General features: G+C 32.9%; 1 protein-coding gene across 6 annotated transcripts in view; it reads left to right on the top strand.

Moving 5' to 3' along the window:
* The window catches only part of NLGN1 (neuroligin 1), a 713,955-nt gene that overhangs the window by 198,064 nt on the left and 489,285 nt on the right, over nucleotides 1-26,606 (top strand). For 3 of the 6 annotated variants that reach the window (XM_068547421.1, XM_068547419.1, XM_068547424.1), the window contains 2 exons: nucleotides 7,902-7,961; nucleotides 15,016-15,168. In XM_068547421.1, the coding sequence (XP_068403522.1) occupies nucleotides 7,902-7,961; nucleotides 15,016-15,168 (213 nt within the window). The remainder of the gene's footprint in view (nucleotides 1-7,901; nucleotides 7,962-15,015; nucleotides 15,169-26,606) is intronic. The other 3 variants (XM_068547420.1, XM_068547423.1, XM_068547425.1) reach the window with 1 other exon arrangement.

A 26,606-nucleotide genomic window follows, 5' to 3' on the forward strand; every position in this document is an offset into this window, starting at 1 on the left:
TTTTCTTTTCTTGTAGGTTGTTTGTCTGGCTTTCATATCAGAGTAATGCTGGCCTTGTAATATGAATCTTCTTTTTAAATTAATTAATTATTTTTATTTTATGGCTGTGTTGGGTCTTCGTTTCTGTGCGAGGGCTTTCTCTAGTTGTGGCAAACGGGGGCCACTCTTCATCGCGGTGCGCGGGCCTCTCACTATCGCGGCCTCTCTTGTTGCGGAGCATGTAATATGAATCTTGAAGCACTCCCTCATCTTCTATTTTTTGGAAGAGTTTACAAAGAATTGGTATTAGCTCTTCTTTAAATGTTTGTTAGAATTCAGATATGACATATTTTGTATATTTTCAGTGGAATGAAAAGATAAAATCTGGAAAGAGTAAAGAGGGTCTTATGGTTCAGTCTGGGGCATTTAGTCTAAGATAATACAGAATAAGGAGATAGTAAAGGTTTTTAAACAGAGTAGTGAAACAATGAAAGTGGTGTTTAATGAACACTAATCTGAACTGCGTTTTAAAAAATATTTTACATGATTTGTTTCCATTTTGAATTTTAAAAAATCTTATTTTTGCTCATGAATTTCTAAAACATCAAAATGAGTGCTAAACTATATTTAGTTTTCATCTGTCTTTATAGCTATTTTAAAACTCACAGTACAAGATTGTTGTATATACTTTTGCATTCCCATTCCCTTGGAGTGCTTTCAGTTTTAGTCTTAGAAGGAGTTGAATGTGTGTACATTTTAGCTGATGATTATTAAATCCTTTTCTCTTTGGGTTCACCACTATTATAATCTACTACTTCAAAAACTTATAGCATACAAAATGGCTTGAGAGACAGTCTAGAGTCTGGATGATCGTGGGAGCAACTACAAGACTACTGTAATAATTCAGGCATATGGTAACTGTGGCCACAGACCAGGCTAAAAATAGACAGTTTTGGGAGAGGGTGACAAGAACAAAATTTCTCTTGGAAAATTTATGAAATCTGGCTAAGGCAAAAGGGAGGAAGAAGGAATGGTTCAAGATTATTTCCACATTTATAGCTTAGAAACAGAGGGAAGGGTTATACCTATGAAAGCAAAACCTGTGTTGGGAGGTACAACTGGTTTTGAGGTAGACATGCTGGGCATCCCTGTTATACTGAGATGGGAGTGAGATATCCAAGCAGAAATAGCTTGTGGACTGTATTTTTCTATGAATATAAGAATAGTTAGGATATGTTAATTCTCTGTAGGTTAATTCTTTGGCAAAATAGATCTAAATATGTGCTTAATAGAAAACTTTAAAATATTTATAAAATCTCAGATATGCTGGAGTCTTAGATTTTACATTTTGGTGACATTCATTTTATTTGCAAACAAAAATAGAATAAGACATTGTAGCCTCTTTTTCCTGATCTAATTTCTTCTAATAAAACTATTCTCATCTGATAAAAATATAATGCAAAACCTCTGTATACAATATCCTCTGCCATATTTCTTCGAATGACTTTGCCTCTTTCTAATTTTCTGTTTAAGATTCAGATAGGGCAGAGTTTATCAGTCTGTGCTTAAACCTTTTAAATGGCTTCCTATTGCTTTTAGGATTAAGACAAAAATCCCCAGGCTAGAGGAGCTGCATGCTCTGAATGATGCCTGTCTATCTCTTCATTCTCACCATGCACTACTCTCTCTTGTACTCCCCATATGGCAGCCACACTGACCTTCAGGCTCCCTCTCATTTTAAGCCTTTGCACACATCATTGTTTTCTGTCTGGCATCTTCTTCACACCCTACCTACCCATCTGCAGCCTCTTTTTCTGCTTAGTACTCACTTATCCTTCACTCTTCAGGCTACATTGCACTCGTTCAATGAAGACTGCCTGGGCTCAACCAGGTCCCCTTGTATAACCTCTGGTAACATCAAGACTTAATATCCTTAACACAATTTGTATGTGTTTATGTGTGTGATTATTTGTTTAGTGTATCTTTCTCCAACAAAATTAATTTTCATGAGGGCAAGTGTCTTGCTTTTTTTGCCCACTGTATCCTAAGGACCTAGCATAATATGCATTTGTTGAATGACTGGGTGACTGAATACTGACAGCCGTGACAGGGAGGTTGGACTATTGATGCTATCTCAATCTTCCAGCCTTGTTGAGATAGTGCTGAGCCTCTGGTGGCACTTGTGTCCTCACCATACTCCAGGTACATCTCTGGATAATATGTGGAAAGCCAGGGCAGTGGAGAGTGCATCTTCACAAAGTACTGAAGGGTTTATATAGCATACAGCCATGCTGCTCCAGATGGGAAGGGAACATTATTCTGACATTCTTCAAGCTATAAAAATACTGCATCTACATTTTTTAAAAAATCAAACAAATATAAAAAATAATGAGCATGTGCAAATTTGGTGAGGCTCAGATTAGAGATTAACCTATTTTACTTACTTTTTATCTAGCTAAAAAAATTGTCCCCAGATCCTATAATTTTTATTTTAGACAGGATTGCTTTTGACTTCAAAGTGTTGTAATCAAGGTAATTTTATGAAGAAAATACTTGTTTTTCATATAAATATAAATAAAGTCTTCTTAGTATACTGGACCAAAAAGATTTTTCTTCCCCTCTTTCTGGATTTTAACATCAGATTCTGTTTTTCCCAAGAGTCATGTTTTCTACTGTGTTCTTCCTCTAAAGAACTGTCCGAGGGAATATGTTTTGTGGTCATACTGGCATTTTCTTCCAACACAAAGATAAACGTAAAGCATGCCTGCTGCTTTCATACCCTTGGACACCAGTTTCCATAGCATGTGTACATATGAACCACTAGCCTAAATAGTCAGCTCACCTAAAAGATACTCAAGAGTCACGAATGACATACTAGTGCCACCAAAATTCGCACAGGTACGGATTCTTTGAAAACTATCAATTGTTCCAAAGTTTGCTTCCAATATCTCATCATAGCTGTTTGCATTACATTTTAATTTTATCATAATGTAGATTTATGACATTATTCAAAGATGTTGTCTTTTTAATTGAAAAATTTTCAGGAAAGAAAGTTATTTTCCAGCCATGATTTTTTGATATATGTTCGTATAATTGATAGTTTAAGAAGGGTGATAACTTTAAGTAATACAGTAGTATCAAATTAATTATTATTCCAAATCAGTTTCTTTCACACATTTCTCCACTCTTAAGAGGTATGTATTGCAGTTATATAAAATCAACTAAATTTCAATGGGTAAAATTTAATACCTTTGCAATGACACCAACTGTTGTGATATTTGATTTCTTAAAGTCATTGTATTTTAATGTTTATCAGTTTGGAAAAAAATCAGATACAGTAATATACTGCTATTTTTATTTAAAATGGATCGAATTCTGGTATTGCCCTCCATATGTTCTTCAGACATAGTTAGATTTTTACATCCATGACCTTAGTTTTATAAATAAATTTGTCCTAAGAACATCCCTGAAAAGATTTAGCCTGCTTCCAGTTGCTCCAGAACAACAACGGTAACATCCTTAAAATTTCCCATTCTGTGGAAACTGCCTTAGGAATCCTTTAGAGTCAATTTACCTCAAAGGCTGTTGGGTAAAGAGGGCGGGGAAAGAGTATAGCAGTGTCATTAGCCAGGGCTCGCCATCTATCACAATGGGACACACTGGAGCCTGGAGCTCTCAATAATCCTAAAAATTTCAAAGACATATTCTCTTAAGAAGGACACATATTCTCATGGACAGCTTTCTAAGTCAGGAGCTAATGATACCCTCAACCTACTTGCCTTTTTTTGCAGATATGTGTGGCACAAAGTGCAGAAAATTTCTGCTGAGTTGAACCTGTAATGAAGGAATTTATAATCAGTTCTAATGTATTTGAGACCTAAAGTATATTAGACTTTCATCAAAGGGAATGATAAAAAGCAGCATTAGTGTGGGTGGATAGTAATTATTTTGAAGCTCATAATTATTCTCCAGTTAACTACAGAGAAATGCTGATATTTTTATTCCTTTTTGAAAGAATAAAAGGCACTATGGTCAGATTCTGAAATGTAAGAATGCATCATACATCTTTTGTAAAGGCTGATAACTTTGAATTATACTTATGTTAATGGCAAAGGAACTATTTTAGATTTAAGTGAGTTAAAAGTTCATGGTTAGGAGTCCCTTTACCTTTCGTAGTCCTGTTGTTTCACCACTGAATCTATTTATTGCCCTAAGAGATATAAAATATAGTATTTACTCTCACTCCCTTTCAAAAAGACATGAGGTCCACTTTCTTATTAACTCTAATAAGAGTTATGTGTGAGTTCCTCAAGGAGGACAGACCCTATAGTGTTTCAAGATAGGATAAATCACTTCTACACTCAGGTTTTAGAGGACTCATTTGCTTTATATTTTGGTGATTTAAGATACCCATTTAAACTGCTGGTATTGAAGATGCACTATCTGTAGTTTAAAAGAAGCATAAGCTGTGGTTGGAATGTTGATAATGATTGTTATTTATTATGACGGATAAATGTTTTACCCTTTAGGGAAATCATGTTGATCAACTTGCAGGAATACATACATAGTCTCTAAATAGTGGTTGCCTAATTTTCATAAGAAAATTAATGACAATTACCTCTTACGATATTTTATTTCTACTTACAATTTTTTAACATCAGTAATTATATCAACAGTAATAGATTAAAAGAAAATAAAAATGAGCCAGAGTTGCTAATATCCTAGAAAGAAGGGAGATCAAGACAATGGTTTTCTTTCCAGCCTGGGAATAATGAATCTTGAGATCATATAGGGATGTTTCTGTAATCCACAAACATATGTTTACTCTACTGAGGCTTCCTCAGGGAAACCAATGTTGAGTTAGTTTCTCAATTTGCAACCCAAAACCTCTCAGATATTTATTCTCAGTTCCTTTAGGTACACGAGATAAAGGAAATCTGCTTTCTTTCTTTTTATAATCTTTTTTTTTTTTTGGTGGGAAAACAGTTATCAGTCCTCTTTTTCCCAGGTAACCTTCAAAAAATCAGATGTGTAAAAAATTCTTGATGTTAAGAAAACCCAGCTATGCTTGACTCACTAAAATACTGCTGGAACCCATAATGTGGGAACAATTTAATATCATCCAATTATAAGGTTTTAAATCAAACCTATAGTATTCAATAAATAAAATTCTTTAGCTGGGAGAGTGACTTAATCCTTCCCAAGGGTAATGATGCCCTCATCTATTCATGATGCTGAAGCAATATCTGTAATCTGTTTCTAACCCTTCCGATTTGCTACAGTACAGGATGTTCTGTATAGTGTATGTATGTAATCATTATCCCACATCACTTAGAGGCATGCAGCTTTCTGAATAGGGAAGGTGATAATAAATAATGTAGCAAAAGGCTGGTTCAACCATTCCCTTCACAGAAAAATTCTCGTATATACAGTATCATTTCCATGGTTTATCTACTAATGCAGACCCAGAGTCAAACAGCAACTGAGAACTATGTTCCCCATGCAAACAACTGGGAGATCATATGTTAATAAAGATTCTTTTACTGTCCCATCTCATGTAGACCAAGAGCTAACAATTCTGTATGTGTGCAAAGTATGTAAAACTATTGGCTCTTGTCTGTAGAACCTGAATGATTTCCCAAAGAAGGGAGTCATGTAAATTGCCTTGGCTACCCTAGGAGGAGAAAGAAAGATAATCATCCAAGAGAGATAACTTATAAAGCCCCACACTTAATTTAATTGTGATAGGTTTACATTTCTCTCCAAAAATTATTGAACTAACAATTCAGCAAAGAAAAACTTGAGCTCACATTAACGGTTTCCTAATATAGCCAAGAGTCAAAGAAATTAAGTAATTTAACTAAAATTGGAAAACAGGTGTGGTTTTGGCAGCAATAAATAACTACCACTTAATCTGTGTCGTTAACTAGTAAATAAAACCATAATTTTTATATAGTATCCTTGAAAACAAAAATGCAAGAAAATATTTTTGTTGAGGTTTGAACATTTACTCCTTTAGGTAATTACAGAAAAATTAAAAATTTTCTAAGTCTAATATTTTACATGATATTTAAAAATTGGAAATACTTCAAATATAGTTCTGATACAGCAATTTTTAAATTTAAATTAAATTTTTTTAAAATTTTTCAGCAATGCAGCAACATTGTTGCATGAACATCAAATAATACTGAGGATACTTTCTGCATTTAAACAGGGTCATATTCAAGACATGTAGATTTCTGTGAACTTGCAACTGAGTGCTAATTATAAACTATCGCTTTCATCTAGGTTTTTTCTTAGTGGAATGATTGCTTGCAGGACTGTGAAATATATCATTTAACTTACTGTGTACAGTTCCTCTGTCTGTATTTGGAATGGCCTTGAAACTATGACCTTACAATCAAGTAGTCAATGGGTCCCTTCAGTTACATCATCAATTTCTCCATTTCCAATCTTTAGATCTTTGCCAGTTATTACTATTTTTCAAGGCTGTCTCTCTGAGCTGATGAAACTCACCTATATCTCATTTTTTCCTTCTGTTTTCTGGGATGGTGTTCTTTAATTCTTTGAAGACTGTGATATTAGGTGTAGTTTTGAATTACAAACATAATGCATAGTAATCGCTGAAAAGACTTAGAAATCTTTCTCAAAATGTTTAACAATCCTTCCCTATGAAGTGTGCTTAGAGTTAATGCCTGCTTCTTACTATTTATATTATTGAAATCAATGTATGACTTTCAGCCCTCTTTTTTTCTTCCTTTTTCTGTAATTATTATTTTATGCATGACAAAATTCCCTTGCTTACCGTTATGTGGTTGTCTGTCTTTTAACTTGAGTGTTATGTGTTTGTAATGATTGCTTTTTGCATGAGGATTATGAAATGCCGCACAAATTAAATGGTTGTGGAAACAAAAAGAAATGTAGGGCTTCACCTGCTTTTTTGTGCGCTGAATATGTCAATCATGTGACACTTAAAATTACTTTCATATGGCCTGTGACTTCCCCTTTGGTGTGCACCTTTATTCTTAGCAAATTAGTGTGGTTAAGAATAATAAAACATTTATTAAACATTCACAGTATTTTAATACAATTATTATCCTAAAATATGATCCCATTATAAATAACTCTACTGGGCATGGAATTGTACTAGGGCATAATTCCATTATATTTCTAAATTGATTATGAAATATAAACCCTGACTCTGTAACTACCTTAATTGCTAAACACCAACTTCTACAGTGGTACCTTTGCTCTACCAAGTGATGAGATTATTTATTCATACATTTGTGCAAGTTGAAATTTCTTAAATCCACGGTTAATATTTAATCAAAACACATGGGGAAATATTTGTATAATGACAAGTAATTTTAAAAAGTCACAGTTTTGAAAAATGTATGATATGAAAATGTATAAAACCTAAGTGTTAATGCTTTTACAAAAAATACAGAAAAAGAAAAAAGAAACCTAAAATTTTTCGTATCTCTGTTTTCCCTAATGCTATTATACTGTCCCAAATTAAAGAATGAGTTTGGCCTACTTTCTTTATTGTTGTCTCCAATTCAAATTAGAAAAGACACTGAATAAATTAAGTTCTTTCATTTAATAAAACTGTTTACTTTTTTTGTATGCAGTGGGTATTTTTTTAAAAAATCATTTCCTTTGCTTGTGACTTGAGTTTCAAACCATAACGTATTTTTTATGCTGGATATATTCACAAACCAAATCTTCTATGAGATATTTTAGGGAAAGGGTTTTTTTTCTTAAACAAAAGAGGTAATCAACTTTGATGTAACCACTTTCCCACTCTTTTTGGGAAATATCCTTGAGAATTTTGGTATTTACATTTATTTTTTCCCCTCAGTCTTGTTTATTCTTGAATTGTCTTTTTTTTTTTCCCTCCATTTCTCCGTTCTCAATCCTAGGTCCCCTTACAAAGAAACAGACAGATGATTTAGGTGATAATGACGGTGCTGAAGATGAAGGTATTTTTTTCCACCAAATCTATTTGCATGACAAGGGCCTCAATCACTTTTTCCACCCCTTTCTATTTTTTTACTTCTTGTCTTTTTTGAAGAGTTGTTTTTAATTCCCGTTTTTGATGTGTTTTGTCTTCTTGCTTGTTGTTACATATAAATACACATTTTTAATTTTTTAAAAAATGAGTGTTAAGTTTTGATTTTGATGCCAACCATTACAACCTTTTAAAAACGGGGCATTTTTTTGTTTTCTTGAACTGACTTTTGATATGTTTCATCCCACGTTTTGACTGAAACTTGTCCATATTCTCTGAACTAACAATCTCTCCCCCGTAGTCTCTCTGTACCCATTTTGCATGTTTTCTAATCTATGTAAATATTTTACCCAATATCAAAATGTTTCATTTTTACATTTGATATTTGTTGAAAAAAACCCACACCCAGTAAAATGAAGGACAAGCTAAAGGCTGATATAAAGTGTTTCTTGAGCAATATAATTTAGATTAAAAAAATACTGTTTTCTGTTGATGTGCTTAAATATCACATAAATAAATGAAATCGTATAGATATGAAGGGTATTACACCTATTTAGATAACTGTAATAAACATTATGCAACCACTTAAATACTCTGAGAAGATTAGATGGATATCCCTTAATTTCAAAGGCACGTAATTTTGAGATTGGCAAATGAAAATATTCTGAATTTCAAATTGTTGCCAACTATAAGTAATAATGTTTTTCCTACTGTACTAATAACACAATTCTTTTCTCTTTCCAACTTTCTTATGACATACAATTCTGACATACTCTGTAAATGTAAGTACTCACTAGATTGATTTGACATTTCTCATTCCATTGTGTACCTTTACCTGGTATTAAATGGAGTGTCTAGAGAGGGCCATTGATTCTTTCAGTTCATTTTGGCTCCAATTAGTTTTTTTTTTTTAATACCATCCTAGTTATGATTCTTATAGAGATAATTAATGTAATCTCAGGCTTAAAAATAATTCCCAGAACCCTAGAAATTAAATCTCATAAAGATATTAATAATATGGTAAGAAAGATTTTCCAAAATAAAATAATCCACAAGCAGGTCAGCAGACATGCTAGTTCCATGAGGTACAACTATGAATGAATGCATCCTTAACTGTTTTCATTAAGATATATATATTTAATAAACTACTTCATGGTAGAAAATTAAATTATAGATGCAAAGTATTAAAAGCTTAAAAGTTATATTGAGTTAATATTTTTATAACATTTAAGAATCCTTTTGATTAAATGAAATTTATGACATTTGATTAAAAATTCATTTACCATGAACACCACCAGTGGATTAAAGATTAAATACAATGCAGTCATTAATATTTGAAATAAATCATTATAGCTGCACAAGATTGACATTTTGAATGCTAAATAGCTAAAAATAGACTTATAATATCAAAATGCAATTTGTGATTTTTTTTTAACGTTGTTGGAAATCTGAAGTATTAAAACATCAAAGACATTTATTCACTTTGAGGACATGGGTTATTGTTCCCAGTGCTCTCCCTATGAAGAGTGCTTCCACTTGGGGGCTTTGAGATTTGTTGAACCCACTGAAAATCCTTAACTCTTGGACATTTGTTATCTAAATAATACCTAAGACTTCCTAAATTCTTAGTGTGTACTCACAAGGTTAGTATACATCATTTTCTTGTTTTAAAAATACTTTGATTGCTGATTTAATATGCTTTTTTCTTTTTTTTTTTTGGGTAAAACAGCATCAAGTGAGATATTTACATGTTTACAGATGATACCTCTGAGCGACCACAGTGAGCTAAGCCCTATAAATGTGACTATATCTCAGAGACCTATTTTGAAGCACATGTAACATTTTTAAATAGCCATTAAAAATACCCTAAACCCCTACTTAAATTGGCAGGAAGTATTTAGGTTACGTACTAAGCCAGTCGTCATAAGAGTTATCAAATCAATAAATATATTTAAATGCTCAAAAGTGTAGAGTCAAAGCAGTTCGATTCAAGTTCTGTCTATTCCTCTGTGTTATTTGGGTAATTGTTTAGAAGACAAGAAGGATAAATTCAAATACCCTCCAGATAAAAACCTTCGTAGAAAAGTCTGAACATCTTCTGTTGAATTTGTTTGAAAATTATTCTGTTGATGTGAGGGTGAATGAAAACCAAGGCCGATTTTCACATTTAATTTGTTTCAAGTCTTGAATCAGCATTATTAGCTGATAATAACAAAGCAACAAATTTAAACTACTTGATAAACTACTCCTTTTACTTCAGTCAGAAGTCTAGTTATCTGCTCATTTATATGGAATTGTCCATTATGTCCTGATAGCCCAACTCTTTTACTTGATTTCTAGGTTTCTGTCTCAAGACTGTATTCAGAGGCTACCTGAGACATTGACTGGGGCGTGCCCCTCATTCACTTAAACTCATCCAAATCTTCTCAGTGCAGCACTGTTATTTACTTCTAATTCTCATTTGTGTTTTTGCCATTATTTTTTACCACTTTTAGGCCAAACACAACTGTGTCAAATTTTAATAATAATCATAAGAGCTGCATATTTTAATGGCTTTTTCCATAGTTTCAAAAAGACTAATATGAAGTTATTAAAAATGGGTCAAAGCAAAATCCTAGATTTCTACCAATTTATTTTGGGAATTTAAGAGATATTTAATTTTTTAAACTGTGCTGGGAATACCTTAATTTTTCAATATTCAAATGCAATTTTCTATCCTACATAGAGCTTTTTAAAAGTTGCTCTCGTAGCTTTTTGTATGTTTTTTAACTAAAAATTGTACTTTTGATCATAAGTCCAGTTTAACAAACGCAGATTCATCCAACACTTCTATATTCTTTTGCTGGTCCTGAATAATAGCTGAGGTTCATCAAATGAGTAGGGGGCAAAAAAAATCTTGAAATATCTTTAAATGTATCAGGGAAAGATTTAACTGAGGCAATACACCACAATTTTAGAACTGTTAAATGCTCCAAAACTCAAAATTATGGGCAATTAAAAACTTCATGAGTCCTTTAAGGAAAGAGAAAGCAGTAAACATGTTTAAGGAGTTATGTGACTAATAATTATTCACTAGGACTATTTTTTTTTTGAATTTTTAAATTTTATTTTATTTTTTTTTATACAGCAGGTTCTTGTTAGTTATCCATTTTATACATAGTAGTGTATACATGTCAATCCCAATCTCCCAATTCATCCCACCACCACCACCACCACCCCCCCCGCCACTTTCCCCCCTTGGTGTCCATACGTTTGTTCTCTACATCTGTGTCTCCATTTCTGCCCTGAAAACCGGTTCATCTGTACCATTTTTCTAGGTTCCACATATATGCATCAATACACGATATTCGTTTTTCTCTCTCTGACCCACCCCACCCTGCGTGACAGTCTCCAGATCCACCACTTCCCTACAAATGACCCAATCTCATTCCTTTCCATGGCCGAGTAATATTCCATTGTATATATATACCACATTCCCCCCCATCCATTCATCTGTCGACGGGCATCTAGGTTGCCCCTGTGACCTGGCCACTGTAAACAGTGCTGCAATGAACATTGGGGCACATGAATTCACTAGGACTATTAAAGGGAATTATGACTTCAAACATTGGTTGTCAGGCAAAATAAATATGGTTCATAAATCCACATTAACTGCTCTAGAGCTGTTGGCACTTGCTACATTGGCTTAAATTTTTGGATTATCAGAAAGATAAAATAGTTACTAAAATTAAAAATCAAGATGTCTACTCAGATTCCGGTTTATTATTTTTTAACTTGAAAATCTTAAATACTTTCTTACCATAAAAATTTTAGAAGAAAAATAATCATCAGTGTAGTATTTCTCTTTTATCTTCCCACTTTTTTCAGAGACCTAGATGCTTAGCAAAGCTTTAAAACATTGCAAATAACAGAAAATATAAACATGCTTTAAGAATATTTGTAGTTTTACTAAACCTGAACTAGTGTTTTAGTCTTTGGGTATTCTTTTGATTTTAGTAAGGTCAGTAGCAGCTAGTTTAGGCAAAGTCAGATATCTTAGGTAAAATCTACTTTATTTCTAAGGGAAAATATGAGACAAGGTTTAGAGGGACAACATGGCTCTAATAAATTCATTATAAGCTACTACATCTAATATATTTGAACTAAGACATAGTGGCCACTCCAAATTTTATTATTAAAATGATGGCATTAGCAGATAGCATTCAATGGTAGGCTATCTGATATATCAATTTCACTTATAGAGTCTGGTTCTTTTTAAAATCAAAGTAAATAGAAATATAATTTAAACTATTTCTATTTATTGTTATATTATTATGTTATTATATTTATCATAGTTAAACAATTTACTATTATATTTACATCAAAAAAGACCTGTAGACTATGAAGAAAAGTAAAGTCTAAGATAGAACTTATGATAAAACACTATCAAAAGTAAAGTCCAAGGTTGACCACTCTGATAAAACATTATCAAATAAATCTAATTGCTCTGTAATATAAATATGGCATTTTCCAAGCTTTATTAGTAATATTGAGTTGTTATGTACAAAAATTGTACCTATTTTGGCAATTAATACACCATATAGCATTAACTTCAGGGTTACTTCAAGCAAAAAGAAATACTGTTCAGAACACAGCATTAGAATTTTATAAAACTTTCTGGAAAAGTTTCTGCTGGACACACTAAGTTCTTAGGCAAAGTTGAAATCATTGAGAAGTTTGGGAAAGCAAATTGGAGATTAGAATCAGCCCAAACAATCAGTAATCTTTTCAAGTCTAATTTTCAAAGAAAAATAGAGATATACCACTCAAAATTGCTCCTAGAATCTATTATCGTATTTTCAGTGTTTCCTGACAATGTCCATTTCATTCTGTTATTAGGTATAAAATATGGCAGGTCTTCGCAATGTGTGCCTGTATTGTTTTCCAGGTGAACAGAACGATTCTACCAAGTTTTCATTACTGTTCACAGTTGGTGCTTTGTAATTCTATGTAATTTTAATTAAAGAAGAATTCTGAAACAGCCTCCCTCTGTGCTACCTCCAAGCATACAATTAGAAGAGCACAGAGTCTGCTGTGAACAGTCAGTTAATGGCTTCAGTTTAATAATTTATTATTGCTTTTTCAGTGCCAGCCATACTAGAAAAACACTCTAAAACTGTGTGCAGCGAACAGGCATTTAAGGAGGAGAGTTTGACAATTTCAGAAGAATTGTTTTCTCTCTGTAAGCCTAACATCTCCACAAGCCCCCACATCTTACAAATGAGTGAATATCATTTTCCCTCCCAACGATTTAAGGAGAAAATAAATTTAGTTTTTTTTTTCACTAAATGTAGCTGAGTCTAGTGAATGTCAAAGTATCCTCATCTCACCAGTTAAAAAATAAGACACTCTTCTCGAGTACACCCTCGCAGGGAGAGGGGGAGATTATGATAAATTTATACACTGATATTAAATATTAAGTCAAATGTAAAGTAGTCTTTTTTAGAAGTCCTAAATTCTGCAATTAGCTATTTCCCCAACTTGAAAATCTGGACAAACAAGTTGAGCTACAATTCCTGACCTTAAAATGATTTTCATTGAAAGAAATCACTTTATTATTATAGTAGAAAAATTGAAGCATTTACACTAGTCATCTTTTTTACAAGAAATGTAAAGCAGCCTCTAAATTATCACCAGTTTTTTCAATGAGTTTATATATCATGTTAGTCCATTCTGAAAGTTGAAACCTCAATTGTTATGATGTAGGAGATTTGTCTGATAAAAAATGTCAAAAGCAAAGGAACAAAGCCATACTTTTAAATGACACTTTTAATATTGTCATAAAAGAAAGATAATACACTTGATGTAATTTTGTTTCAATTGTGGGCAGAAGAGATCATCGACCATTATATAATAGTAATGTTTTAGGTATGTTTATATTCATAATCATATAGATATATGTACACATATAATACTTCAATCTACATAATAGTTAAAACCATGTTCACCAATATACTGTTTAGCATTTTTATCTCTAGAAATTAGTATATTTTAATACCAATTAAAATTATCCTGTGTTTCCCTTATGTATTATTTCTAGACCCTTGTTGAAAACTTCATAATCGGGGTAAAGTATCTTGGAAAAGCACATACATTTGATTAAAATTTAGAGCTGTAGAAATCACTTTAACATCACCCTAAACTTTGGCATTTTACGCTTGGACTTAGCTGTATTCTGTCTCATGTCTGCATGACAAAATCTTAGAGCCAAAGTGGGGCTAAGAAGAGTAGAATAGTTACAAAAAGAGGGTAAAAAATATGTTAGTCTTCTTCCGAAGGGTAAGGGTAATTGGAATGAGCAGATAATCTGGACTGAACTGAAAAATATCATTTAAATGAAAGTCCCCTAAATGCAACAAAGACAGAAATATAGATGTTTGGACTCTATTGCCTAAACATTCATCTGACAGTACTTGAATAGTTAAATGAAACTTCTTGCAACTTCTATAGCACAGTGTTGTAATTATGTTCTCATATTGGAGCATAAATTATTCCATGTAATTATGATGCATTCAGTACATATCTTTACAGTAATTAAGAAATGGAAAAACAGTGTTTTATTCATAGTAGCAGTGATACCATTGTACTTAGTTTATGGTTCATAAATTCCATATGAGGTCTATAACATTTGTAAAAAGAAGTTTTAAGAATCATTATCATTCTATTATTTCTTTTGATTCTACTGTCACATCAGGAATCAATAAAAAAAAAAAAAGCACTCAAATTCACACCTACTTCCAATTTGTCCAAGTTTTGCAATTCAGTTTATAATATTTAACAAAATTTTAGGTAGAAAACAATGGATATCTATTTCTCTTTTCTGCAATAGATCTTAATATAAGTTGCTTAAGAAACACTTTAACAAAGACAGGAATTGAAATAACTATGTTAAAATCATTCCCTCTTGTCCCTAAAATGGAAAATGTATTCTCTGCTTCATTATGCGTGTTGAGGATAAGGACAATTGCCAACCATTTGTTTTTCAGATATTCGGGACAGTGGGGGTCCCAAACCAGTGATGGTGTATATCCATGGTGGCTCATATATGGAAGGGACTGGAAATTTATATGATGGGAGTGTCTTGGCAAGTTATGGCAATGTGATCGTCATCACAGTCAACTATCGACTTGGGGTACTCGGTAAGAAATTTCTCTTTTTTTTCCCCCCATCAATCCATGAAATATGTGATAGTTTTGTTTTGAATTGTTTTGTTTTGCTTTGCTTTGTTTCACTCATTGTTCTATGCTTGCTGATTTTGAAGCAAAATTTTTGATATTTTCAATAAATTCTATAAATATTCATAAATTACTTGACAAAAGACAGCTAGGGTTGGTTTTAATATTTAATATAAAAGGTAATGAAATTATTCGCATTGTTATGGAGTGCTCTTCTTAACTTGGCTTTATAGAAATGTGAAAGGAAGCAATGGCAGGGCCTTTCTTAAGAAGAATTAGTCCCTGGGCAGATTTTTCTCTCTTCTACTTGTCTTTTTTACAGTGTTTTAAAATTGCCTGAGGTTTGCCATGAATGTAGAAACAAGTTTTTATTCTCTTCAAGAATATATGTATGGACTAGCTTTGGGGAATGATTACCATTTCTGTGTAGGTTTGTTTGTTTGTTTCTTAAGTTTATCAAATATAATTAGAAATATTTTGTTTAAATGTCTTTTGATTGAATTATTTGATTTGCAAAACATGCATTGATTTCATAAAGTGTCAAAGAGTTCAACTCAGTAATGTATATACATGTAAAACAAAATCAAACTAGTGATCTTTCATTTTGAAGAAAAGTATAGAACAATATTATTTAAAATAAATTTTTAAGTACTCTGAAATAGGCATAAACTTGCTATTCTACTTGTATAAGTTTATTTTTTATAGTATTATCACAATTTGGTGAGTAAAATAGCTATATCATTTAATAAGACACCTTTATCTGTGGTATTTTAGTTAAAGGTATTTGCTAAGAGTACAATTCATTACAAAAGTTTTTTTTTTTTTTTTTTTAATCTTAACTGATCGAAGTCTTGTCCCTGATTATACACTTAAAAGTTATCATTTGTGTTATTTGGGCACAAAAAGATACCTCACTCATTCTTTACTCTGAAATATTTTGAAAAAATAATTTGAATTATATTCTTCTTTATAATAATTGTTAATATAACTTATTTTAGCCATTGAGAATCAGTTTATTTTTCTCTTCAGTGTTAGTTATGATTATTCTAATCCCTTCTGTGTAATCATAATCTGTGTTTCTGACAATCTCAAAATATAAAAAGGAATGATTTTTGTCAATCAAGTTTGTGTGTCTTGGGGAAGGAGATATGTTAGCAAAGCAAAGTGAGATCTTGATCTTTTTCTAGTTTTCTATTTTGAATTTGGAGTATGGTGGATGATATAATAGATACACTCTGTCAATGTAGATATAAAATATTTCTGTACCATTGTTCAAATATGCATTAGTTTCCCCATCATGTCTAATCATGCATTGCTTCAGTTATTCTTATAATTTCACTGCATAGGGATGAATGACTTCCCACCAATGAAAACTCTCTATATTAGAAGATATATAAAGAGATGTTAATAATAATCTTCTTAAATTAATCTTAAATATCATAGTGTTGTCATTTGTTTCTTAGGCAAGATTTGAATGTGAGTATCTGCACTATCTTTAATGCATTTAACTTTAATCATGGCATTGTTTATAGCTTAGTTGTTTTTAGCAATTATTTTTCTCATATTTTTGTGAATTTCTTAAATTGAAAATCCTGATGCAGTGACTAGTCTTCCAATTGAAAATTTCAAATTAGATGCCAAATTGTGGTAACAGTATTTTTAAGGATTTGAACATCCACAAAGTCATATACACTGATTTTATTTAAAAAAAGTCTGTTGGCCACCCCTTATGTTGCCTCACTCTGTTACTTGTTGTACTCACATACAGTAAGATCCCATAAAATAAACTGTGTTATGTTGGTATAAGCTTTGCCCATTTTAAAAAATGTATTCAGAACTGATGAGGACCTGACTTTGATCCAATTTGAATCCTATATTCATGTTCATATCCTATCTTTAAATGCCATACTCTGAATAATTGGATTGCAGGACAAAAGATTAACCAGTTAAAAAATGAAGAACTTGGTCTGTATAATGGCAGGCAGTGTTGGTGTTGATGATGGATGATTTTTCCAATGGTAAATATTTGTTCTGGCTCTACTGCAGTTTAGGATTTAACCTTTAGTTGACTCCTTTGTTCCTCTTAAAGACGTCGTAAACTAATAATCACCACTAAGAGTCAGCGTCCTTTATAGACCTCCTCTCAACATGATAAAGTACAAAACTTTGTTAGTGAAACATTCTTAGGTGAGTTTTGGGACATTAGTTCTAGAACATATGTATTCTGGTCACTTCCTAAAATATGTGTTGGGCCTTGTGCAAATGTATTTAAATGAATTAATTCATGAAGAATAAGTTATCATAACATTTGTTTCAGCACACTTTGCCTGTGTGGTACACCGCAACCAACTCAACAGCTGATATGCCAGGAGAACTGCAACAATAAAGACTGTAGGGTTTTAGTTGTTGTTGTTAATACTTTGTCTAACAGTAACGAGGTAAGCCAAGGTTTCTTGGGTGTGGGATCCAAAAGTATTGCTGTTTAGTTGGCACTTGGAAGAGGTTTGGACATTAAGTAGAAAATAAGATTTGATCCCATGTCAGAGGAAATCCTAAGCTGTGTTTTAATTTGGATGTTTTGGTGTTAAGGAAATGAATTTTGGGGTCCAATGTACAAATTGGCTAATTATGAGATTTGCTCTCAGCTGATTGCCAGGAAATATCAGGATGTCTGAAACAGATAATATAATTCGTTTTGATTTGAATTTGCCATCCCAGAGGAAAAATATTACAAGTTTATTTGTTTTAGCAATAACTAAAAAGGTGATAATGTTTCAGTAAAAAATTTCATACAGCTATCTAGCAGCCAAATTTCCAGTTTAAAGTATTTAATGTTAAAAATATATTTTGTTTATTACAAAGAAGAATTAGCATAGAAGAAAAAAATACCTCCTATGATAGCATTGTTTTGAAGAAGCTAGGAACAGGTTGGAGTTAGTTTCTCAACCAAGACCCTTTTGTGGTTTCCTTTGAAGTGGTAACATGGACTATCAATATCATTGCATTGAAAATGCTATTGGTGGTAAGAAAAACTGCAATAAGATTGAAAAAAAAAAGGCTAGGGGATAGTGGATTCTGCCTGCTAACCTCTCTTCCCCAGTTTCATCTTAGAGTTCTCCATAATCATATCTCATTCAGTCTCACACTTCTTTTAGTAAACATTTAGACTTTCTTTCACTTTTGGTTATATACATTCTTTGTCCTCAGCCAGTTTTAACTCTTTGTCCTTGGTTATCTAATACATGTTATATAAATGTCCTTTAAAATGTATTTAAAATAATTATTAATAGAGTTATTTTTTAATATTCTGGTATATAGTTAAAATAAAAATAAAAATTATCGTGTTGGAAACAGTGAGAAATACTTTGATTAGGTAGTCTTAAGAGAGGAAAATAGTATTAAATATTTTTATTGTAAATAGGATAAGCATATGTACTTATGGACAAGCGTTGAAAGAGAATATGAAATAAATTCTTCACTATTAAGATGAGGTATTATATAGTAAACGTATTTGAAAATAGAAACTATCCACATATATTTTCAAATATTAAAAATGAAAAAAACATTAACTAATTTAGTGTTAAAAATGTGTTTCAGCCCCCTCTCTAAATTTAGAATAAAATTATGTTATTTTTTAGAGAAAAATTTTAAAAAACTATCTTTGTGGAGATCTACCTTAGGCAAACATAAGATTTTTATCTGATGGAAATTTAATAAGACACTTTTATTTTGATATGGATATTTTAGAGATAATTATGCATTCATAATTCAAGCACATGTGATTTATATTAGAAAAAGATTCTCAAAGATTTCAGAACTACTGATATCTCTGGATATTTGGCAAATTTTTAGTAAAGGGTCTAATTAAATATTTTACTTAGTAATCTTATGTCTCTACTACCCATCCATGGAAAAAATAATAGAGTGCTAGTTTATTTACTAGTTACATTTGAAGAATTACATTTAGCTAACTTCATAATGCCATGTAAGGCTAAACCATTTAAAACAAGCTTTCATTAACATTACTGTGTATCAATTTTAATGAACAACTAAATTTATATTTATTCTATTAGAAATGGTTGTGAGACCTGTTAATTCTTATAACTATAATGTCTATGCAATAATAGTGCTTGAAGTATTATCAGACAAATGACAGAAATAAATATAACTTTGGTGTGGTCAGTCATCAAATATATAACACTTGTTTGCAGAACTGTACATCTTCTATGCAGGATAAAAAGTAAGAACAATACAGTCCTTATCTTTAAAGAGTTTTCAATCTAATTGAGGGGGAAAACAAGCACTCAATAGAGAGTAATAATTGATATTGTACTTCATAATAATATATATTTATTAATTGATTTGTATGTACATGGTCACTTGATATATAAAAAAAAATCAGAACAAAGAAAGAAAGGAAGCATAGAATATCAGATGGGTCAATATGAATGCAGTGATCGAGATTCTTATTTGAATCTGAGCAGTCTAGCAGAAAGGAGATTTGGTAAACTCTAGGTAGTTATGATTTAAAAAGAAAAGCATATTCATTTCTCAAGTGGCACAATGTTTTGTCATTATTTTTCTTTTTTTTTTGCATTGTTTTTATTTGTTTGGCTCTAAATCCTAAAGCAAAGAAACAACTCTAAATGTGACCTTATATTTGAGAGTAATATATAATCAATTATTAAATTTTATAAGATGATAATAACCCACTATCATCCAAATGTGTTCTTAGGAGGTGGGAGAGGGAATCAGTCTGTCCTTGAAGAGTCAAAAATGTCTTCATGAACTTGGTAGTATTTGAGCAAAACCATGAAGGATGGATTATTTCTGGGATTAACTAAAAAGGAGAGAGAAGGAAATTCTTTTTATTTTTATTTATTCAAACTCTTTCTACTTCAAAAAAGTGGATGTAATTTGTGACAAACACACACATATAAATAGGTCGCTAAAATCATATTGAATATGAATACCCATACTATAAAGAAAGAGGCAGAAACTTAGACTACGAATATATACTGGAATTGAACATAAATGTATATCCCAATTTCCTAGAAGCAAGGTAAAAAGGATAATGGATTGAATTTCATAATTGTTGTTATCAGATAAAGGAAACATATATATCTATATTTTATAAAAATTACACAAGGTTTTTTTTCACACTATAGTACAGAGAAATTTATCATGAGTTGTTTTTAGTTGGAACACCAAGAAAAATATAGGAATGGTGTGATAGTCTTTATGTCATTAGAAGATGCAGAAATATTCTCAAGCATATGATTATGTATTAACCCTCTGTAAAAGCCAAAGACATAATAATAAATGACCACAACTTCTATAGTGCCATTTCAACAAAGATGCAACCAAATACAATTCAAGTAAGAATTTACTTATAATAGGATAGAGCGAAAAACCAATTTAGAGCAATGACAGTTAACTGAGTCCATAGATTTCTTCTCTCAAATACCAGTTGTATCAACTGAGTTTTAATAAGGGCTGGATGGTAATCAATTTTAGATTGAGTGCTAAAATGATCTCCTGGAGTAGAGATATTGTTTGTCCTTTGGAAAAATAGAAACTTTAGATAGATAATGATACAGTGCAAAGTAGACTGCTCATTATTTTTATTCTACTTTTTCCCTCCAAAATGTTAGGTTGCAATAAAAGCAATTATTTAGTTATGCCAAAAACATAGAAAACCTGAAAGTAAGCATGTCGGTTAGTGTGAGTGTTAGTTAAAAGAAGTTAGTTTAAAAAACAAAAAAAATGTGTTTTAGGTACAGTCATGTAGTATCATTCATTAATTGATTAATTCAGCCATTCATTAATTCTATATAAATTGAGCAATATTAAGTATCAGGCATACTTATTGAGCATATTGTGAAAAATAAGATGGATGTGATCTCTGCTGTCCAATAGATTACTAGCTATTGGGGGAGATAGAAAATAAATGAATAATTACAAAAATGATGTCCTTTACATAGATAATGATTTAGTGCAAAGTTGACTTTCTTTATAATTACCTAGAGAAACGGTGAGTGCAGTGAGAAGGCAGCTAATCTATTCTACACACTCGGAAAAGGTTTCCCAGAGGAAGTGACATTCAGGTTTCCCTTTCTTATACTTTACTGAAAAAGGCCTTGTTGAGACTCCTGGGGCTTCGAGATTGTCGATTCCATTGGTCACTTCTCTGTTCTCATCTTATTTCATCTCTCCATAGCACAGGACACAGTTAACCAGTCCCTTTCGGTCATGCTTGTTTCTTGGCATCACACCAGGGTTTCCTCCTGCCTCACGGTCTGCTCCTTCTCAGCCTCCTTTGCTAGCTCCTCCTCTCTTACCCTGATATCTAAATGTCGAAGTGCCACTAAGCAGAAATTTGGGCTCCCTTTCTTCTCTCTCTACCATATCTCCCTAGGGGAATTTATGCATGGCTCTAAATGCCATCTGTAAATAAGTGACTTCCAAACTGTATCTTCAGGACTGACTATTCCTCGGAGCATCAGACTTATGTACTTCTGCCTACCAACATCTCTAATGACTAATGAATATCTCAAGCTTAATGGCTAAAATATGTTGATTTTCTCAGGTCTGCATATTTCATTGTCTTCCACATCTAGGTTATAATAATACTTGCAACAACAGTAATAACAATCACAGGCACATTCATTGAGAACTTATATTCCAAAAGCTGTTTGGGCAGTTTGTATAGGTGACATTTGTTTTGGCTCCCCATTGGGGAGTCCAAGAATTACATTATTAAATTCCCACAGTAAGCTTATGAGGTAGGGTTGTTATTTTCCTGATTTTATAAACACAGAAACAAATGAGTAGAGAGGTTAGGTAACTTATTCACAGTCATATGGTCAGTGTTAAGTGGTGGAGCCAGAATTCTAACCCAGACAGTGTTCTCTTGGGCACAGCACTGCACTGATGGCATTGGCACTGCCATTCATCTGGACGATCAAGCAAAACCTCTAAAAATTTTTCTGATGTGTCTTTCCTTTAGGCTGAACATCCAATTCATCAGCTTCTGTTACTGAATTGTTCCAGTGTACACCCTGGGTCTGTCTCTTTTCCATTTCCCCCTCTGCCAAACTAAGCCAGTTCTCCTTGAACCTCTTATATTATTTATCTCTTTCACTTTTGCTCCCTACCTGTAATCCATTCTCCACACAGCAAAATCAAATTATCTTTTTAAACCATAAATTATACCAGCTCACTTTTCTGCTTATACCCTCCACTGGCTTCCTGACTGTTCACTGAGAATAAAATCCAAACTCCTTCCCTGCCCTGTCTCACAAAACCCTGCATGAATAGGTATCTGTATCTCTCAGTACCTGTACCTCTTGTACCTGTATCTCTTAGTTTGTCTCAAAATGCTCTTCCTCTCTATGCAAGCCATCTTTTGTTCTTCATACACACCAAACTCATTCCCATTTTAGGGATTTCATACTTGCTCTTCCCTCTGCCCCAGATCTTTCTGGGGCCAGTTCCTTATTCTTCTGATTTGGTTTAAATGTCTTCTTCTCAGAGAGACTGTCCATGTTCATCCAATCTAAAAAGAGCCACCATGTTACAAGTCATCTACCTTTTAAAATTCTCTCTATTACATTGATCATACCCAATTACTTCCTATATATATTTGGATTTTTTTTTGTTTTATTATTGTCTAGCTCTCTAAAGCCTAAAGTAGTCCCTGGCACATGGTATTCGCTCAGAAAATATTTGTTAAATAAATTTAAAGTGGATCTGAAGAGTCACTAGGTGTTGATCTGATGTGGTCATGGAGTGAAGGAGGCCAGGTTTGAGGCAGAGAAAAAGTCTGGATGAAAGCCAGAGGAAGAGAGAGGCTTGGCATGTTGAAAGAGATGAGCAAAGCCAGCTGGAATGCTTTGAGTAAGGGGTGAGCAGTGTCAAGTAAGGTTGAAAACAGGCAGCAGGCCACACAGCGTCTCATTAAAGATTTAGGAATTCTAAGAACAATGAGAAACAATGATAGGGCATTGAGCAGATAAGTGAAATGATTAGATTTGCATTTTAAAAAGTGTGTTGAGTAGGCCTAGACCTTGATCAAAGTTGACATTCTGCTATGGATACAAAAAAAACATGGCTTGTGCCTCATTAGGGTGAGATGCTTGGTAAAGTCAGTGAATGAGACAGATATTTCGCTCCTAGAGGATCGAGGGATAAGCTGGGCACTGCCTGACTCAGGTGAGTATGGGAATCTGACTTTTATACAAAGAGCAACACAGGGGTTTTGCTGCTTTTCCCTCCTTATTTTGATAATGGAAAGAATTGAACCATCATTGTGGAGAGCTCTACTGAATTCCTGCTTTGAGGAGTATGAATCAATATGATCAGTATTATTCCAAAGACTGGCCAATATAAAAAACTGTAATAAATTACTGTATTATGATGTCTTCTTATTTGAGTTTCTGTGTTATTAATATGACCTCATTTAAGCTCTGGGTTGTCCTAAAAAAGAGACTTTTTTTTTTCAATTCTAAGACAAAGTTGGACGTCTGTGGTTTAAGGTTTCATTAAGATCAGTGATTTAGAATGAGGCCTAGAACATAGAAGAAACATTTCCCTCATTTCTAGTCAAAGTGTTCTTCTGGGGCCAGAATTGAACAACAACTTTCAGGCACTCAAAAGGACTGCAACTCACCAATACATGAACAAAAATATATTTTGTTTCCTTTTCAGAGCAGACACCATCATCTTAACTCAGTCATTCACTTATTCACTCATTAATTCCACAAACATTTAATACATGCCCACCATTGGTTCCTGGTAGCTGGGGGTCTGTGTTCACAATGTTGAAAAAAGATCAGGCCCAATCCTTCCTTTCTGAACCTCACAGTGAGTAAAAAGATTTCCATTAAACAAATAAACAAAACTATTAGCACAAATTTTGATAAGTTGTATTTCCAAAAAGAATAGACTGTTAAGAAAAAGAATATTTGTGGTGAAATGTAGACTGAGAACTTTAGGAAAGACCTCTATGTACCTTTCATGCCAGCACAGTTGTAGTTTTTAGTTTTTGTTTTTCTCCATGCATTTACACAGTTAAATATTAAAAGATAGATAAATATTTTGAAATAATTTAAAAAGATGTAAGATAATTAGAAGCAAAAAAAGTCATTTAAACAAGCAGCTGGGGTAAAAATGCAAAAATCCAAACAAACAAGCAGACCACCCACAATCAACCAGGCAAAGTTCTCTATCAGAATTAAGTGAGAAAAATTGGTTTGTGAAATACAAATACACAGGGAAAGAATTCCAGGGGAGGACCAGCTCTTAGCTATTGGATCTATAGATTGAGAGCACAACAGTAGTACTTTTCAGAGACAATTGAAGATGTCCTCCCTCACCTGCCTTATATCCCTGAGATGATCTATGCAAAGTAGTTAGTCCCATTACTGATTTTTTAATTATTATTATTAAATGGAGATATGGGTCTCTTCTTCATCCAGCGTCAGTTTTTTCTCTTTGTTCCAAACAATGAGGGCTTGGAATTTGCTCTTAAGTTTGGTTTGCTTTCAAATGATCCTTTCCTCCCTCTGATGAGTCCTCAATATCAGACCAAGGCAGAACTCCCCCAGCTTCCCATGACCTAGTGCCATATCCTTGATATCCCACTCACTTTCACTACTTTGCCTTAAACACGTATTGCAATTTCATCTGCCAGGACATCTCATGAGGACTTTCTCTTTTTCTTTCTAAAGTCTTTCCTTGAACTACTTCATAAACATTCAAATTTTGCTCCTTTTCCTTTGTCTTCCTATTTTTAATTGGCAGAGTTTAAAATTTTTTAAATTACTTACATTTGCTTCCTTCCTTCTATTTCTATTGCTACTAACTGTTCACCTTGGGTTAACAGACCTTCTAGCTGCCCTTCCAGCCTCTAGACTCAAATGTATGTGTCATTTCATTACACACCACAAGCAGGCAAAATACCTTAAAAATACAAGAGAGTACCAGTTTTGTTGTTTTCATTGTTGTTGTTTGTTCTGTTTTGTTTTGTTTTATTTTCCTCTGGTCTACATCTCTAAATGGTTTTCATCAACTCTGGGATCCATTCCAGAATTTTCCTGCCATTCCAGATCTGCTAAAGTATGTTGCTCTTCATCTTAGCAAACTGTATCTTCTATTCGTTTCTGGAAAGTCCCTTCCACACAATCCAGAATGACTTCTTCACAGGCTACCTGGATCATTTCCAACCACTTACTTGCCACATTTTGCCCAGTCTCCAAGACTCAGCTATCACCCTACCTTCTGCAAAACTAACCCAGACCAGATTGATCTATCTCTTCTTTCTGCTTCCATAACCTTCACTTTGGCATGCAGAATGCATCTATTAACTGCTTAATGCAGTAGCTGCCTTGCAACCCAAACTAGAAATAAACACTGTATGTTATCTGGTTTTCCAGTTTCCTTAAGATGAGTAGAGTACTCTACATATATAATTCAAAAGCCATTAATAAGCATGCAAATTAATTCACTGTGTCCTCTTCTCAGGATATACATGTCTTAGGATACAGAGCAGGTGGAAATAGTGGTTGCTGGTGGGGGATGAGGATAGTAAAGAGTACTAACCATGTCCATACACAGGCCTCATGCCTAGTCCTACGTAAATGAGGTTAGATCTTGTTAATGGTAGCAATACTTTGCCCCCAGTAGCAGTGGCAAGAAAAGCCCCTGGATCCTCTGGAGGAACACCCTGTGTACTGGAACGATAACACATGAAAGCTGTAATTTATTTTAAACTGATTAGTGATTTCTGCATTTACCATGCATTTAATATTTACAGTATTCTGTTTCCTGCTTAGCACGGGGTAAGTGAAAAGATTGGTGCTCCTGAGCAATGAACTTAAAAACAGTGTTAAAACACCACTCTTTGAGTTAAAATATATACAATATGTCAGAAAAGATAACTATTGACTTTATATGTGTAATGGGCTATGAAATCTATAAATTTTTTGAACTCAGCTTAGGGTTGCTCTTTTGTAAAGACAAAGGGAAACAAAAGGAAAAATTTTTTGTAATTTCTTTAACTTTGCCTTTTGATACTTTACCTATCTTGAATAACATTACAGGTGCTCAACTATTGCCATGAACAGACAGCGTTTAGGGTGAGAGATCTTAAACTGACTGTTGATTACCCACAGCCCAACCCATTTTTTTCTGATAGTGCAGTTAGGACCATAGGTTTAAATATTATTCTTAGAAAATTTTTCCATATATGAGACAAGTTATATTTCTTAACTGATTTGTATATCAATAAAGTCACCATTTAGAAACCTTTCTAAAGAGCTGAGACACATCCCTGAGATGAGACAGATCCAAGAGCAATATTAATTTCTGTTCTGGCATGTGCTAGCTTCCTATATTTGAGC

This window comes from Eschrichtius robustus, chromosome 6 (genome assembly GCF_028021215.1).
Source record: "Eschrichtius robustus isolate mEscRob2 chromosome 6, mEscRob2.pri, whole genome shotgun sequence".
In the NCBI taxonomy this organism is placed as follows: Eukaryota; Metazoa; Chordata; class Mammalia; order Artiodactyla; family Eschrichtiidae; genus Eschrichtius; species Eschrichtius robustus.